Source organism: Phaenicophaeus curvirostris, chromosome 6 (genome assembly GCF_032191515.1).
Source record: "Phaenicophaeus curvirostris isolate KB17595 chromosome 6, BPBGC_Pcur_1.0, whole genome shotgun sequence".
Lineage (NCBI taxonomy): Eukaryota > Metazoa > Chordata > Aves > Cuculiformes > Cuculidae > Phaenicophaeus > Phaenicophaeus curvirostris.
Window position 1 is genome coordinate 58,557,322 of NC_091397.1, and position 16,747 is coordinate 58,574,068.

The window sequence follows — 16,747 nt, forward strand, 5'->3', positions numbered from 1 at the left end:
TGTTTGGGGTTTTTTTGAGTGAAACTGAAGCATTTTCTTTGAGAAAATGAAAAGAAAGCACAAATTAATTTTGTTCATAATATGACAATATAAACTTTGAAACAAGGGAAAAACCCCAACAATGAAGCACTGAAAGGCATGATACCTTATTAACAAGACTGAAGCTTGAAATGAAGTCAGGAAATAAAAGATACTGATGCGTTAAAAGCTATTTCTGTTTAAAAAGCTAACTAGAAGTTCATCAGAACTGTTTTATTACCTAGGAAAGAAGAACATCAGGAAGAACACATATGTCACCTAGTCAAAGGCTTCAATCTTTCAGCTATGTATATTTTCCATCCCATATTTAATAGTACATGCTCCAGCAAGCAATGAAAGCAGCAAAGTTTCTGTCACCTGGAAGGATAAAATTGTTTCTACTAAAACAAACAAACAAACCTGGGAGTGTTGTGCTACTTTTCTGATGCTGGACACCTGTTTGTCCTCCAGTAGTAAATAGAGTCTTAGTTTGCTAAGGTTGTTTTGGCATATAGAGGACTCCACCAGAGTGATAAGAGAAAGACAGCCAGGACATCAAACAAGAATTCAAGTTTCACACTCAGTTTTAACAGATATCACTACTGTTTAAAATGACAAGCCATGGCTATTTGGAAAAAAAAAAAACGAGGAAGAAAACCCAAACCCCTATGTTCCTATGTTGGTTTAGTGTTTGATAGGAACGGTTGGACTCAATGATCCAGTGGGTCTCTTCAACCTGGTTATTCTATGATTCTATCTACTGACTATGTTATCTATATTGGTCTATCTAATCACTGCAGATTCTCTTTCTAAAAGGAGCATACGGCCACAAGAAGCACTGACCGAACACCAGCCAGCCAAGAAACCCCCCTCAAACCTCACCAATGGTGAATTTTAAGTAGCAGCCTCCGTGTAACACACAGGCACCCCAAGACTGGCAAGTTACAATCTATACAGAATAAATGTATTCTGTATATGATAACAGCTTTCAAATAAGAGAGGCAAACTGATATTCGTAGCAGGTGCTGCTCTATGTAAAGGAATCTTTCAAAAATCATCATTTTTCTCTTCTGATGAGCTTCCATTCTGAAAGCTTTTTCTGTCATTTCTTGTTCGTTTGCCTTGAAAAAATACATAAATAATTTCATTTTAAAATTAAAGTATCTCTGTACTGCTTTCAGAGATTACTGTGTCTACTCGCACTGAAGGATCAAACAGTCAAACATTTTTCTCTGGAGTATTTAATAACATAAATACATCTAACAGAACAAAACCATATCATCATTTCCATTTAGTCTGTTAAAGAAACATGCTGGGTTTTTTCTGCACCTGCACAATATGAAACATTTAAACCTCCCTGCCTCCTTCCTCACCTATTATTCAACCAGTTATGCAAAATCACTGGAAAAAAAATAAAACCAAGGCAAATCGGAGCTCGTAGCAGAAAAATATAAAAACTATACAGGTTGAAGCGACGTTTATATAACATCTTCCATCTAACATTAGATTCTATCGGCAGTAAACTCACAAAACTTGCGTTTTATCCTTCCTGCTATAATAGTATGAGGTTAATTTAGCAGTTCAGGACATTGAGGATTGTAAAAGCAGCATCAGGGGCCACCCAGGGCTCCCCAGGTCTCCCAGGGACACTCCCCACTGCCAGCAGGGGGACTCGCCGCTTCCAGCAGGAGATGAGGAGGAAATTTAAAGGCTCCAGGGTTTTCAGAAAGTGATTTCTGCAGGCTATGACACAGAATTGGAGTGCACACGGTTTAGAAGGCACTTTATTTTTTTTTTTCAGATGACAAGATAACAAGATGAACTGCAGTTACAGTTGCCTATTAAGTTCCCTGATGATTGCTTTTCTTTTTCAGCTGTGATGCTGCATTTCCCTCCTGAATCACAAAAAAAAGCACATTTCAAGACTCGGCACTGATGGGCAGTAGTCCAAGATTCCCTCCCAAGTTCAGTTCTTCACATGGCACATCATAAAAAAGGGGACATGCTTCATGAAGCAGTTCTGCGTTACCACCATGGCTTTAATGAGCTATTTGAACCTGAAGCGAGAGGTAGTTTTACTTATTTTTTTTCCCCCATGGCAGCTATGGCATTATCTAAATAGCTTCTTCCATTTCTACAAACAAGCTGCCTATTACCACATGTTGCTGATTATTATGTTCCATTCCGAGTTACATAAATGGCAAATAAAACATAAGAAGAAATATCTACAGAAACAATTTTTTCTATAGAAGATCCCAGTCCCAAAAATGCACCACCTCCTCATTTCTTTTTCTTTTCTCTTACTTTTTTTTTTTTTCTGAAAAGGGGAAGAAAAACCAACTTCAAACAGATTAAAATCATGGTAGTGTCCAACCACAGGACAAGAAAACACAACACTGTAAATGTTCATAAAGTTTAAAAACCTATATTAACCAGCAGTGAGTACAATTTCCCTCCGTCCCCCAGCCAGTTACAAAGCTTAGTGTGTGTCTCACTTTTTCTGGCCTAAAGGTAGGGTCTGTAATGAGCTACACAAGAAATTGGAGCCCTCTGACCCACTAGCAATGTTCTGCCGGGTGGGTCTAACCAAAGAAGCGACCAAAAACCACAGTCATTTTGAGGAAAAAAACAACACATAACCCTTACATGCGAGTTAAATCTGCCTTGCATAAGAACAATTTCTAGTAACTCATTAAAGGTGAGTTTATCATCAGCCCTCACTGCAATTTATGGGTGACCAAGCTATTTTAATATGAAAATTTCCATTTTAGAAAGAAACATACACTTCTCCCTTCAGTCCTAAAGGGCAAAGTCCATCAATAGATAAGTGGCTCCCATTAGTAATTAAAAAGTTCAAGTTCAACTAATCAGAGAAGATCAGTCAACTCACATAAAGGAGATACGTGGAAAAGGATTACTTAAGCAGATATTACAGTAACGTAAAAGAGAAGGTTTCACATCCTCTAACCAAGACTAACCAGAATTTAGTAGTAACCCAGACATGATCATTCCTACCAGAAAGGCAAAACCCCTTACCCTTTCACAATCAGAACTTAAGAATTATTTGCCTTTACCTATTAACCGCCTGCAAATACTGCCAACACATTTTAACTTCTTCATGAAAACACAGTCATTTCATTCTTAAAACCCAGGTCTACACCATGACTTGAGCTCAGTATCTCCACGTTTCTGTCTGGAAATGAATGGTCAAAACCACTGCTGTTTTCATAATTAATGTATCCTCTAAGCAAGGGATTTTTTTAAAGAAATACATTTTTAGACATTCTGTCTTAATTCATAGGGTGAAACCCAGCTATGTACATGCATTTATTCTAACTCCAACTGCAAGGGAACAAGTACTCCGGGTAATTCCCCTGCCTCCAAGACAGTTGCCTGCTATAAATCTAAAAACACATCCTCCACAACAGAATTTCATTAAATATTTGTCATTCTCTCTTTTAAGGCTTTTGTACACTCAGCAGCTATTTCACATCGACTGAGCTACCCTGCAGAAATACACGGGGATGTTTCTAGCTCTGCTTTTAGCTTTGCGACTGCGGTTTTATATGACCTATAGATTCTTGACTTTCAGTTAAAAGCTCAAGTTCAGCATCATTCTGCTGAGAACAGTCTCTTAGCGGAGCCTGAAAGCCTCGAGCAGGTGCATAACGTGAAATTGCATGGGTAGCAAGAGTTTTAAGAAATAATAATAACAAATTAATAAACAAAAAGCCATCGCACGGACAGGCTTTTTATTTCTTTTCTTTTCTCCTCTCCCGACCGGCCCGCAGCGCTCGGGTTTGCCCAGAGCCGGATAAATAAAGACATTTAATGTCTTTATTAAGGGGCAGAGCCGGTTCAGCGCTCCCGGACCGGCTGAGGGAGGGAACGGGGGGGAAGGGAAGCGGGGGCCGGGGGGACACGGGGGGCGCGGGGGCCGGGGGGACGCGGGGGCCGGACGGACACGGGGGACACGGGGCAGAGCGGGGCGGGGGTCGCAGCGTCCTCAGCGCAGCCTCCCCCCCCCCACCCCGGTCCCCCCCGTCCGGAGCCGTCACCTCAGGTGCCTCCCGATCTAGGTCAGCGCCGCCACCGCTCCCTTCCCTCCTACCGCCGCGACACCCCCCCCCCCCTTTTCGTTTTTTCATTTTAATTTGAAATCCCGCCGCTTCCCCCCCTCTTCCTCTCCCGGCGCCGGGAAGCCGGTCCCTCCCTCCCCGCCTGCCTCCTCTCTCTCTCTCCCCTCTCGCCCCGCTTACATTTTCTGCACAGGTTTCCGCCGCTTGCGGCTGGCGTAGGTGACATTGGGGTTCATCCTCGCCGCGGCTCCAGCCCCGCCGGCCCGGGGCAGCCGCACCGGCGCCGCAGCCCTCGCCTCGCCCGGCCCGGAGCAGCGCTCGTTCAGCTCCCGGCGGCGGCGGCGCCTTCCCCGGCCGCGCGAGGGCGGGGGGCGGGGACGCGCCGGGGCGAGGATCCCAGGTGATCGGCGGCGGCGACGCCCACTCACCGCCCCCAGCGAGGGCGCAGGTGTGTGTGTGTGTGTGCGAGAGGGGAGGGGGGGCGGCCGGGGCTCCCCGGCGCCGCTCGTACCGCGTCTGCCCCCCTCACACACACACACACTCACACACACACGCGCGCGGTCCCCGCCGCGGCGCCGGTGTCGGAGCGGTTCGGCGCGGGGAGGGATCGCGGGGTGGGTGGGTGGGAGCGCACGGCGGCCGCTCCGCCTGCCGAGCGCCTGTCAGCGCGCGCGGCGCCCGATCGCCCCGCCCAGCCCGGCCCGGCCCGGCCCAGCCCGGCCCCGCTCCTCCCGCCGCGCCCCCCGGGCCGGGGCCCGCCCCGCCCGGCCCGCAGCCCCCGCAGACGCGGCCCCGGGCGGAGAGGGGGGCGGGGGCGCCGCCATCTTGGGAAGGTCGGGCGGGGAGAGGGAGCGCCGGGAGGCTGGGGGCGGGGGGGTCGGGGCAGGGATGAAGCGATAGAGGAGCCTGAAGCGACGCCTCTGAGCTCGGAACACGGAGATAATGTCGCTGAAGGAAAGAATGAGAGCACGGCGGGTATTTAGGGTGCGTGGGGAGGGATCGCAGCTCGCTGGTGTTGACGGGAAGAAACCAGTCAGCAGGGAGAGCCTGAGTGGGAAAAGAGGACTGAAAGGCGCTGGGAACTTCAGGCTGGAAGAAACTGACTGCTTGGATCATAGAATCATAGAATCATCAGGTTGGAAGAGACCCGCCGGATCATCGAGTCCAACCATTCCTGTGCGTTTGGACTGAGGAGAATGTGCTCATTTCAAGTTTCAGCCCTAAGACTGAAAGCAGAGAAGAGAAGGAAGGCAGACACGATGTCCAGTATGGCTCACCTTTTTTTCCCAGGACGCTGGCAGGATCTTGTGAAGAGAGGAGAGAAAGTGAAGAGGAAAGGGACTGAGGCTCTGGAGCGAGTCCAGAGAAGAGCAACAAAGCTGGTGAAGGGGCTGGAGAACAAGTCTTAGGAGGAGCGTCTGAGTGAGCTGGGGGTGTTTAACCTGGAGAAGAGGAGGCTGAGGGGAAACCTCATTGCTCTCTGCAACTCCCTGAAAGGAGGTTGTGGAGAGGAGGGAGCTGGGCTCTTCTCCCAAGGGACAGGACGAGAGGGAATGGCCTCAAGCTCCACCAGGGGAGATTTAGGCTGGACATTAGGAAAAAATGTTTCACGGAAAGGGTCATTGGTCCCTGGCAGAGGCTGCCCAGGGAAGGGGACTCAACCCCCTCCCTGGGTGGACGGGTGGACGAGGTGCTGAGGGACATGGGTTAGTGTTTGATGGGAATGGTTGGACTCGATGATCCGGTGGGTCTCTTCCAACCTGGTTATTCTATGATTCTATGAGGAGAGAGGGAAGCTAGCAAGTAGTTGATACCCTCTGCAAAGATGCTGGGCTGGGAACGTGGCAGGAATCTAACTGCAAGGCACTGTCCTCCTAAGGAAAGTGGTTCTTTTATTTTCTTTTTTTCCAAAACTGAGCGCTTGGATGGGTTTGGACTGAAGAAAACGCATCCATTTCAAGTTTCACTCCCAAAACTAAAAGAAGAAACGCGCTGGAGAGGAGGAGGAGGAGAGGGTGGCCGGGGATGAAGGTCGGCTCCGAGCAGCCACGTAGCCGTAAGAACGGCAACAACAAAAATACCCGAGGAAAAAAATAAACAAAGCTTTCAGGTGGGAAAGAAAAATGACACCGGCTGCGCTGCAAGATGAGACCTCCTGCCAGACCAGGCTCGTCTCGTTAGGGGATAAACCCCTGAGCCGTTTTAAGGGAAACGCTTATTTTAAAGGAAAGGAGCAGCGTCGCGGAAAGGAAGAGGTGTTGCCCAACTGCTGATAAATAAACCCGTCCACGAGCAGCCCCGGGGCCTTCCTGACCGCTCCTTCCGCCCTTTTTCCTCCTCCGTTTCCCGTCGCCGCAGCCGGGCGCTCCCCTCGGAATAACCGCAATACATTTTATCTGGGGGCTGAACTCGGGAGCCCGGGAGCCGCCCTGCGCGAGCACCACTTGTTCGCGGTCCCGGCGGAGCCGAGAGCCGGGAGGGGCTCCCTGCCCTCCCCGTCAACGCCCCCGCGGGGGCGGCCGAGCCCGGGCCCCGGAGAGCGGCCCCGGTCACGGTCCCGGGCCCCGCCGAGCCCAGCGGCGCTCGCCCCGGCTTCCCCCGGGGATGGAGGGGTATCCCGCGGGAGGGGATATCCAACAGGAGACGATATCCTATGGGAGAGGTTACCCTAGGGGGGAGGGTATCCCATGGGAGGGGTATCCCACAGGAGAGGGTGTCCCACAGGAGAGGGTATCCCATGGGAGACGGTGTCCCATGGGAGGGGTAACCCACAGGAGAAGTTATCCCCCAGGAGAGGGTATCCCATGGGAGGATTATCCCACAGGAGGCGTTATAGAATCATAGAATCACCAGGTTGGAAAAGACCCATCGGATCATCGAGTCCAACCATTCCCATCAATCACTAAACCATGTCCCTCAGCGCCTCATCCACCTGTCCCTTAAACCCTTCCAGGGAAGGTGACTCAACCCCCTCCCTGGGCAGCCTCGGACAGGGACCAATGACCCTTTCTGTGAAAAATTTTTTCCTAATGTCCAGCCTGACCCTCCCCTCGTGGAGCTTGAGGCCATTATCCTGCAGGAAAGGGTATCCCATGGGAGAGGTTATCCCACTGCCCGGGCCTCCGCGGGATCTCGCAGCAGGAATTAAGGAAGCATAACCGTGCTCTTGTTTACCAGCTTAATTGCTTGGGTTTAATTGCCTGGGAAGCTATCCCAGATGCAAAGTACGCTGAAGCCACAACATGCAGATAAAATTAATTTGACTAAACCTTAACGATGGTAGTGTGGTTGTTAGTGTGCCAGGAGTTGGTCAAATGATGTCTTGAAAAGTGAATTTGCAGCAAACAAGATTTTTAAACAAATATAAAAGAACCGTACTGCTTAGGAGGTCAGTGCCTTGCAGTGACATTCCTGCCACGTTCCCAGCCCAACACCTTTGCAGAGGGTATCAACTATTTGCTAGCTTACCTCTCTCCTCAATCCCTTTCCTCTTCACTTTCTCTCCTCTCTTCACAAGATCTTGCCAGCATCCTGAGAAAAAAAGGTGGGCAATACTGTGCATCGTGTCTGCCTTCCTTCTCTTCTCCAGCCCACTTCTTCTTTTAGTCTTAGGGCTGAAACTTGAAATGAACACGTTTTCCTTAGTCCAAACCCATTCAAGCACTCAGTTTCTTGCAGCCTGAACTTCCCAATCCCTTTCAGTCCTCTTTCCCACTTAGGCTCTTCCTGCTTACTGGTTTCTTCCTGTCAACCCAAGCGAGCTGTGATCAGTCCATACACAACCTAAATTGCAGCTCTGCTTTCCTTCAGCGACATTATCTTTGTGTTCCAAGCTCACAAGCATCGTTTAAGGCTCCTCGTTTTCTAATTTTTAATATAATTGCTTTTGGTCCATCTTTTACTTCCTTACTGAGATTGAACAAAATTCTCTTATCAACTTCTTTCTTCACTGAACTTCAAATTCTCAAGTGTTTCTTGACCTTTTGTGGTACCTAGATTCTGCCAGAGACACCTATACTTACACTGCCTCAGGTACCAGCTCCAAATCTTCTGGGGGCTACATGAAGAGGGAAGTAGGCTTTAGCCTCTTGGAATGCACTTCATCTCCCAGTTCCCTTCTGGGACCATGAGAAATTGTATAGCACCAGGAAGCACTGTGGTTACTCTTTAACTCCCTAAGTTGGAAATAGAGTAAGAAAAACTGGTGCTGCCAAACAAAAAAACACTTCTGTAAATTTGAAATCTGCTGCCTGCTATTGTAAATCCAGTTCTATGATTCAGCCGTCTATTTTAACAGCAAATATGAGAGTTCAGATGTTCAGCACACAGAGAGTCACAGAATGCATGGAGAACATCCTTATGTGTCACTGGGGCCTTTTAGATAGTTGACTAAAAATTTCTGTATCACATTATCTGCAGCTTTTGTACATCTGTCTTCTCCTGATGCACTTGCTGTCTCTTTGCCTAGTCCATTGTCTCAGTATTTTCTTTTTTTATTTGACTATTTTGGTACTTGCCTCATATCCAGTGTAAAACAGGCAAAAACTATATAACTGTGATTCAGGTATCTTGGAGCCTTCTTTACAGTGTAAGTTTTTTTTGTTCGGCTTTTCTTTTTATTACTAATATTTTTTAAAGTAATAATTTGTCAGGTTTAACAACATGTTAGGTCTTGCAAAAGTTGACAGTTGCTGTCATCTTTAGGACAATTAAAAGGATTTAATTCCTTTGCAAGGAATTAACTTGCAAGTGCATTATACAGCTCTAACTAGTCTCTTCTCATTTTATCTCTAGTCTACTACGTACGTAGGTGGTTTACTAGGTCTAAACTAAAGATCATATCTTCCCATAGTAACTTCTCTCAAACCCTTAGTGATCCATTTTCTTCTTATTGCCTAAATCCAGCATTTCTGCCTTGAAAGTCATGAATCGAGATGCTGGCCAGTGATGAGATTTTTAAGAAAAATGTGTTTGCGCATCTAGCAAACAGTGACCTTTCCCATCCCTAGCTTATGTGAGGTGCTGTAGCTGTATTAATGAATGTGTTGTTCTGTCCCTTGTATACTTTGTGCTTATCATCCTCTGAAGTTTTCAGAGGTCTCGCTTGTTGGCAGTCACATCTGCTGCCCTGACTCCAAAATGAACGATACTCTTTTGCTCTGTGCATCCATTCTGCCCCATTTCTGCTTCTCCTGCCCTGCACAGTCCCCTCCTCAGCTCTGTCTCCTGGCCTCTCATTTCACAAGGTGGGAGCTTTTTGGAAGAGGGGACTTATACTAAACAGAAAAATTCCTGAGTGGGCTGATGTTTCAAAGGATCACCACTAGATCAACAAAAATCTTGTCATTTGGGAGGAATTTATAAGAATTATAAACACTGCTTGTTATCTTGGGGTCATCTCTGACTCATTTCTAGTCTTTATCCTACTCTTTCTGTCCATGGCCAAGATTTTTCTTCTTTAAGCCTAACTGTGTGTGCTTACTTGTTGTAGCTGTCTCCAGTGCAAATAACGCAGAAGAAATCTATTTGGGTTGTCTTCCATTTCTATTCTACCTCCCTGGAGATGAGGAACAAAGATTGTGATCTCAAATTGTCATTTATGCAGCTCAAATTCTGCGGATATAAAGAATTGCTGCTGTTTTAGGCATTGTTTTCCGTGGCACCTTTGTTCTGCTAAGAAAGAATATAGCAACTTAGATAACTCCCTTCATCCTCAATTCATGGAACTAATTATCTAGGGAAGTTGAACTAGAGTTGGTGAATAGTCTGTGTGATGATTCTTAGTGACTGGGAAGGCCATAGAGGGAGGAACCAGGAATATTGAGGGAAATGGTTCCCCACCTTTTAAAAACTTAAACACAAATAATTACACCTAGAAAGAAAGAAACTCCATAATGGGACTAATAGTGCACTGTTTTATGGCCAGTGTGTAAAATTACGCTCAGTTTTCTCTTGAGTATCTTTACTGGGGAGCATTTCCAGAAGTTGAAGAGCCACATAAAAGATTAAAAAATATGAAACAGGATTAGTATTTGAGCAAGAAGACTATGATTTGCACATAATGGTAAGTGCTGGTTAATCTTTGTTAATAAAGGTATTTTAATTATTTTAAATTCATTTAATTACATTAAACTAATAAAATCTATAGTCTTAATTGCTCCATCATGAGTCAGAAAAATATCCGGAGTAGACAAGTGTTCAAGAGAACAGTGTTCAAGATTTCTTTCAAGATTTCAGTGTTAGAGACAGTGTTCAAGATTTCTTCACTTTGAGAAAATTTGAGAAATTAATAAGCATTATCTGTGAGGCAGGATGATAATTCTGCTCAGATCCTATAAAATGTAAAATGAAAAGCATGTTTAACCTGTAAATACAGGAATAAAGGAACAGTATCATTATAAAAGTATAATTATAAGTATAAAACCCAGTATATTACTTACTAGTTTCAGGTTTTTTCTCATCTAGAGAAAAGAACATAACTTCATACAGAAACTGCTTCTCTGTTCAAGAGACCTCCCTTTTTTAATCTAAAAAAAAAATAATGTAAGAGCTACATAGATATAGCAAGCAAGTTAGCTAATCTTGCCTGCCTAAGACATTCAACAACCCTCTTCCCCCATAAACATTAAAGGCAAATTGTATTGTATGGCTAAAATAGTCTTTATGTTATCATGCCTGATGAGCTTCATGGGTTTTTTTTTCTGAAATGTAAAGAGCTACTCATTATTTTAATCCAATATACTCCTTTCCCAATTAAGCATGGAGAACTATAAAGCAATCAGTGATAACAAGTCATCCCTTCCCAAGGACAAGTCTGAAGGACCTGGTAGAGCCTCTTAACCAAGACAGCAGCAGTTAGACACCTGTATGACTGACCACCACTCCCTCCTTCTCCCCTGCTTCCTTGTTGTAGAAGTAAGTTTATGTTTGTCACATTAATAGACAGAGTATGCCTGTAACTACAAACCCATTTAAAGAAAAACACTGTTTCTGCATACATTGTATGATGTTTCTGATGGTCAGAATATGGGGATCAACAAATACTTTCATTTCCCACGATTCTTCCCTGCCACAGAGACTCCCTGGCACACAACAAATCAGATCCATACTATTATATTTTCTTAGTTTTCAAACTAAGGTGGCTGCGCGCAAACTGCAGATGGCCACTAGCCTGTGCTAATTTCTGAATTGCTTTTGGGAATGGTGTGGGAACGTGCCCAAACAGTAGAAAGTACGATTCTAATGATTTAAAATTACCAATGATGTGAATTTTAATGCCCAGGAAGTTCCATGGCACTCATTAAATTTACTAGTGTAGATATAAACTGGGAGTATACTTCCAGCATGAAAACTATGAAGCAAATAGCCTACAATTATTAGTCTGCAGAATCAGGAAAGTTTTGGTCACAACAGTAAATCACCATGACAATCAGCAAATGTGGGCAGCATATGATCCAGCTGCACCAACATACAGTCTTGCTGTACTGAGGCCATCTGTGCTGTTAAACATGGAACAAATACATAAAGAGCTGATCATTTTACTTCTGCTATAAAACCCTACTGAACTATATTTATTAACAGGGCTTTGTTGCTGAATTGGCTTATAATAGCAACAAAACCTGTGGTTTGAGAGTCTGAAACAAGCTTACAGCTATGATGGATAACTCAGTAGGCTGCAAATTCTCTCTCTGCTCTCATTAAGAGGAAAGGGTATGCAGAAAGTAAAACTAATGAGTAAAAAAAATTATCTAGATTAGAAGTGACAATGCAGTGCTGGAGTTGAAATTGTGTACCTACAAGCCTGAGCTAATTTTAGTAAGTATAACTAGTTGTCATGAATTTTGATTTAGTTTATAAAACCTTTCCGTGACAAAGACAAGCTACAGGTATGGTACTAACAGCAACTGTATTCTCTCACTATTTAATGGGAGTTCCTATCAAATCTAACAGGTATACATAGAGAAGAATATGAAAAAATATCAAATAGATACACAGATGTCTGGATCCAAAGACGAAGGCTAAAATCAATACAAAATCTGTATAACTGCAGAGAGAGATTTCCATGAACGTAATGTATAATTAATAATAAACAAAACCAACCAAACAAGGAAGCCCAAATAGAGACCTTAATATCTGCTGAGGAAATAGCCTACTTGAGAACAAAAGTATAATATGTCTTAGTTCTGTTCAAACTATTTTCATTGATGTAATACAAAATGCAGTCATTCTGTGAGTCCTTAGTTCTCAAAAGCATAGAGAGCTTCACCTGTGTCATGCCTGACAGGTAATTGCTCTACCCATCGTTTACAGTCACAAGGATTCTACAGCCTCCCTGGGAAACTTGTCCATGGCTTACTCCTAGAGACTGTTTCTCACTGAGCAGTTGTAATATTTAAGTTTTGCAATTTAAACCTGTAACATTTTTTTCAACAAGTGTGATTACAACTTTCCATCATTCCAACAATAAATTTTCTTTGATTTCTGCCTTGCCTGCGAGACCTGAATAAAGGGGACAGTGAGTCTATTAGGGCAGGAAAGTAGGGAAACAACTGTCTTTGGAGAATTAATGTCAGCACGAATCCAGAAAGCCACCACATTAATTAAAGCAAACAGCAATGCTGGAGAAAGGGTAGCAGGAGTAGGTTTTTGCTATGGAAAACACTTGGATACTTCTATTCGACAACTAGTAGTCATGGCATGATTTATTCTCAGCTTTACAGGAGAACATGCACGTACTGAAAACTGCCCACAAACGGATATGTTGTTTGCTTTCTCCTTTCTTTTTTTTCCTCATTTATCCTGTTAAGTGCCCTAACCAGAATTTGTTTACGTGTATCCATAAGCAGGCCCAACTGTTGCTAGCTACGTATCATTTTTATAGTCCCATTATCTCTGGTTCTCTGATTCAGTCTAGCCTACAGAGTAACGTGTAGTATTTAACACTTGCTGATAATGAGTCTTCTGAAAACCTTCTAATCAATGTGCCTTGCATACAAGATCAATGTTTAGCTCCCCAGTTATAATGCATTATCTGTTAATTTTCGCATCTAGCTATGTAGCATCAGCTTCAATGTAGAGCCTCAGGTGCTATCTAAAAAGTAACATTTTAAAATCTCAGCAAAGCAGAAGCTCTCTCTTAAATGTTTGTGTATTATAGAAATAAAAAAAAAAACAGACCGATGTCTAGAGCATTCTTTTGCAATTCAGAATGTTCTTTAAATAGTTTTCTGTTTGCACTGACATCATTGAAAATACTGGATTAGAAAACTATCTTTCTGGTGAAAAAAAGCTTTTCTTCTGTTCTATTTTGGGTGGTTTTGGTTTTGTTTTGGTTTTGTTTTGGTTTTTTTGTTTGTTTTTTTTTTTTTTCCTATTTCTAGCTTGCATTCTGTATTGTATATGCAACTTTATACTGTCCCTAACAAATAAAATATTGAAGTGGTAAAAAAATCTGTCAGGGAATTCTTTGTGATGAAAGATCTTTTAAAAAGAAGTGCTTATTTTTAGTGTGTGTCTCTAATCTTGTAGAAAAAAACAGCTTCAAAGGCCACACAGTGCCAGTTTTTGTGACTGTCAGCACTCTTAGCAATATCAGTTATTTCAGCACAATAGTGTTCAGAAGTTTCTTCAGCTTTTCACAAAAATATTCTTACTGTGTCCCTATAGCTACTATGGACTGCATCACCAAATTATCATGATGCATTAGAAGGTTATCATTTCCCCTAAATAGTCAGTGGAGCTGCTGTCTAGTCTACTTGCCAGAGATTAAAAAATATTCATTTAAGAGGTATAAAATATTGCTGGTTTATTTCAGAGGGTGCATATTTGGAGCCAGTTCTCAGCTTCTTCTGTAAGGAAGGCTTACTAAAAGAGATGTCCTTAGAGGCAGCAGGAGTCCAGCAGGCATGAATTTTTCATCTAAGATTTTGCTTATAAGAATTCCTTGCCTCAACACTGGGCAAGTTTGGATCTGGACTCTTTCAGGTTATGAAATCAAGGATGAGGTTTCTCTAGTAATGGGCAACATGAGGGATGGTCCTTCAAAAGTAGTTGATAATCCTTTCAAGAAATGTATGGCAGTATTTTCAAGGAGAGTGGGATTTGGAAAGAAACCAAGCAATCAGCACAAAAAGTGGGAGAGGTGGTCTCGTCTATGTTAAGAACGAAGGTGGCATGTGGTCTGCATAATGTCCCAAAACCAACGAGGTTCCTTTTAAGCAGGTTTCCAAAGATGGAAGAAATTGGGGTTTACCTTGTTGCTCCCTTGACCCTAAAAGAAGCAGGGGTTACAGCTGAAAGTTGTTTCAGTTACTGAAGTTGTCTTATTGAATGAAATACAACTGTTACGTTTTCTTTTTTCTGTTTTATGGTGAACATTCCTACTATAGTTATAACAATACACACTGAATTGAATCTATGTTTCATCCACTTCCCTATCTCCATTAGATCAGAAAATCTGGCAAGTAGTCGTGTGCACGCTAAGTAATAAGAGAACATCTTGTTCTTGGTGCAGTGATGCATTAATTATCTGTTAAAAGTAATTAAGCATCTCTATACAATCTTGAAAAGTTTAACAACAATAAGTCTTGCGGCATTTTATGACATTCACAGACCTTCTAAAGACTTACTCTGTAAAAGTGGGATTCACACAGTACCTTCCAGAAATACAACCAGAATTGAACAGGAAGAGAAAACTGATGAAAAGGAAAAAGAGCACAGCAGACAATGAAATCTGGAAATAAAAATAAGCCAATAGTTAAAAGAGGTGGTTATTGATGGGAAAACTGACAATGGCTAAGGAGAAACTTGTGACCAGAAAGAAGGTATATAGAAGAAAAGAATCTGAAAAAAAAGAAGCAAAAGAGAAAATCACAGAATTCCACTAGTAGCTCATAGAATCATGGAATCTATTATTTCCTAATAGTCCACTTAGGAAGGTAACTGTAGAATCTAGTGATTGCTATATTGTTACATTTAAAAGATCTTTCCTAGAGGTTTTCACGGCAGTAATTACAGTGGCAGAGAGACATAAAAAAATTCTACAAATTTAACATGCCTGAGCTGCGTTGTCTAGATCATTGCCAATGTCTAGGATCTACTTAATTTCCTAGGTAGATGTTGCCTTTAATGCCCCTGTTCTAAAATCAGTAAGTCTGAAAAACGGACAAAGAAAGGGAAATATATGGGAATAATCTTCAGTTTCTTTCTGTAGAGTTTTCTCGTGGCCTTTTGGCTCCCAAAGCGTCTAGTGAACTTAGAATAGTTCTTCCTCAGTGAAACCCTTCGGGAAGGGCATACACAAGGAAACTCCACCTCCCCCAGCACGCAGTCCTTCTGCAGTAAAATTAAGAAAAGAAAGCCTTTCTAAAAGGAGACCCGAAAACAAGTTTACTCTGGGATATTAGTCTTCCTGTAGGAACTTCTCCCCAGCCACAATTGTTTCAACAGTCCGTGATCCAGAATGTTATGGCTGGGTAATGTTTGTTCAAGATGTATTTCTACCCTTGTATAAAACATTTAGGCCGTTCCCATAACATTCTCAATATGTAGCAAATCCGTGTTTTTGTGGTCTCCATTATTTAAGGCCGAAGTTTGAACTGAAGTCTTGACAACATTTATAATGGACACAATGGGGCAGTTAGCTTGATCAGGACAGAACCTGCTAGTTACCTTGTGTGTATTTTCCCCTTATTTTCCTTCCCTTTGTAGCTACACAGGTGGAGGAAACACAGCTCACTGGGGATTTTCTGCCCTTCATCTCAAATTTTTATATTGTAGGCATAGCAGAATAAAGAATCCATAGAATCCATAGCATCACCAGGTTGGAAAAGACCCACTGGATCATCGAGTCCAACCATTCCCATCCATCACTAAAAACCGCCAGTTTAGGATTTTGGGCACAAAATGTTACAGTTCTTAATAGCTGGAAGTATGGTTACCTTCAAATCATGGTTGCTGCTCGCCTGAACTGCTTTTATTAGACAAAAATAACATTAGATACAGATATTTCAGGTACGTTTGTGCCATTCCATTCCTGCTGTGCTTATTGATACTCTGACTTCACTGAGTTTGTTCCTGTAGCATCTATGTACACTCTACCCATAAGCAGCCACACAGATGCCATTATAACATAATTTCACATCGACATGATTAATGACGTTGAACTTTATGCTGATACAGTAGGTAACTTAGGCTCGTGGTGGCTGGAACAACCTACTGAGGTTCTCTCCAAGTTTATTACGACTGCAGGCCATAAGCAGTGCAAATTGTATTAGACATATATATAAATGTATATATACATCAAACTATCCTGCAGAGATTTACAAATGCCTAACATACAGTCAGAAAAACAACAATTTCTAATGTCAAACTATATGCAGACTTGGAGTAGAATCTCCTGCAAATGAACAAATGATTCTTGTTTAAGCTGCGATGTGTCACAGGGGAGAGAAAGGAAAGACTACGATATCCTTTTTGCTCTTGAATTACTATTATTAAAAAATAGGCATTTAATGGGGTTTCTTCATATTCACAAGGTATAAGAACAGCCTGTAGTAGTAATATCTGATATACTGAGCTCATTTAATTGAGCTTCTTTCAGACTGATATTTGCATGCATCTGAACAGCAGAGATACTACATGTTTTCAGA

General features: G+C 43.0%; 1 protein-coding gene across 1 annotated transcript in view; it reads right to left on the reverse strand.

The window, feature by feature from the left end:
• AHR (aryl hydrocarbon receptor) overlaps window positions 1–4,359 on the reverse strand; it is a 55,459-nt gene extending 51,100 nt beyond the window's left edge. Inside the window, exon 1 of the mRNA XM_069860341.1 lies at window positions 4,278–4,359. Coding sequence (XP_069716442.1) covers window positions 4,278–4,333 — 56 coding nt within the window. The 5' untranslated portion in view covers window positions 4,334–4,359. The remainder of the gene's footprint in view (window positions 1–4,277) is intronic.
• Between the last annotated feature and the right edge of the window lie 12,388 nt (window positions 4,360–16,747).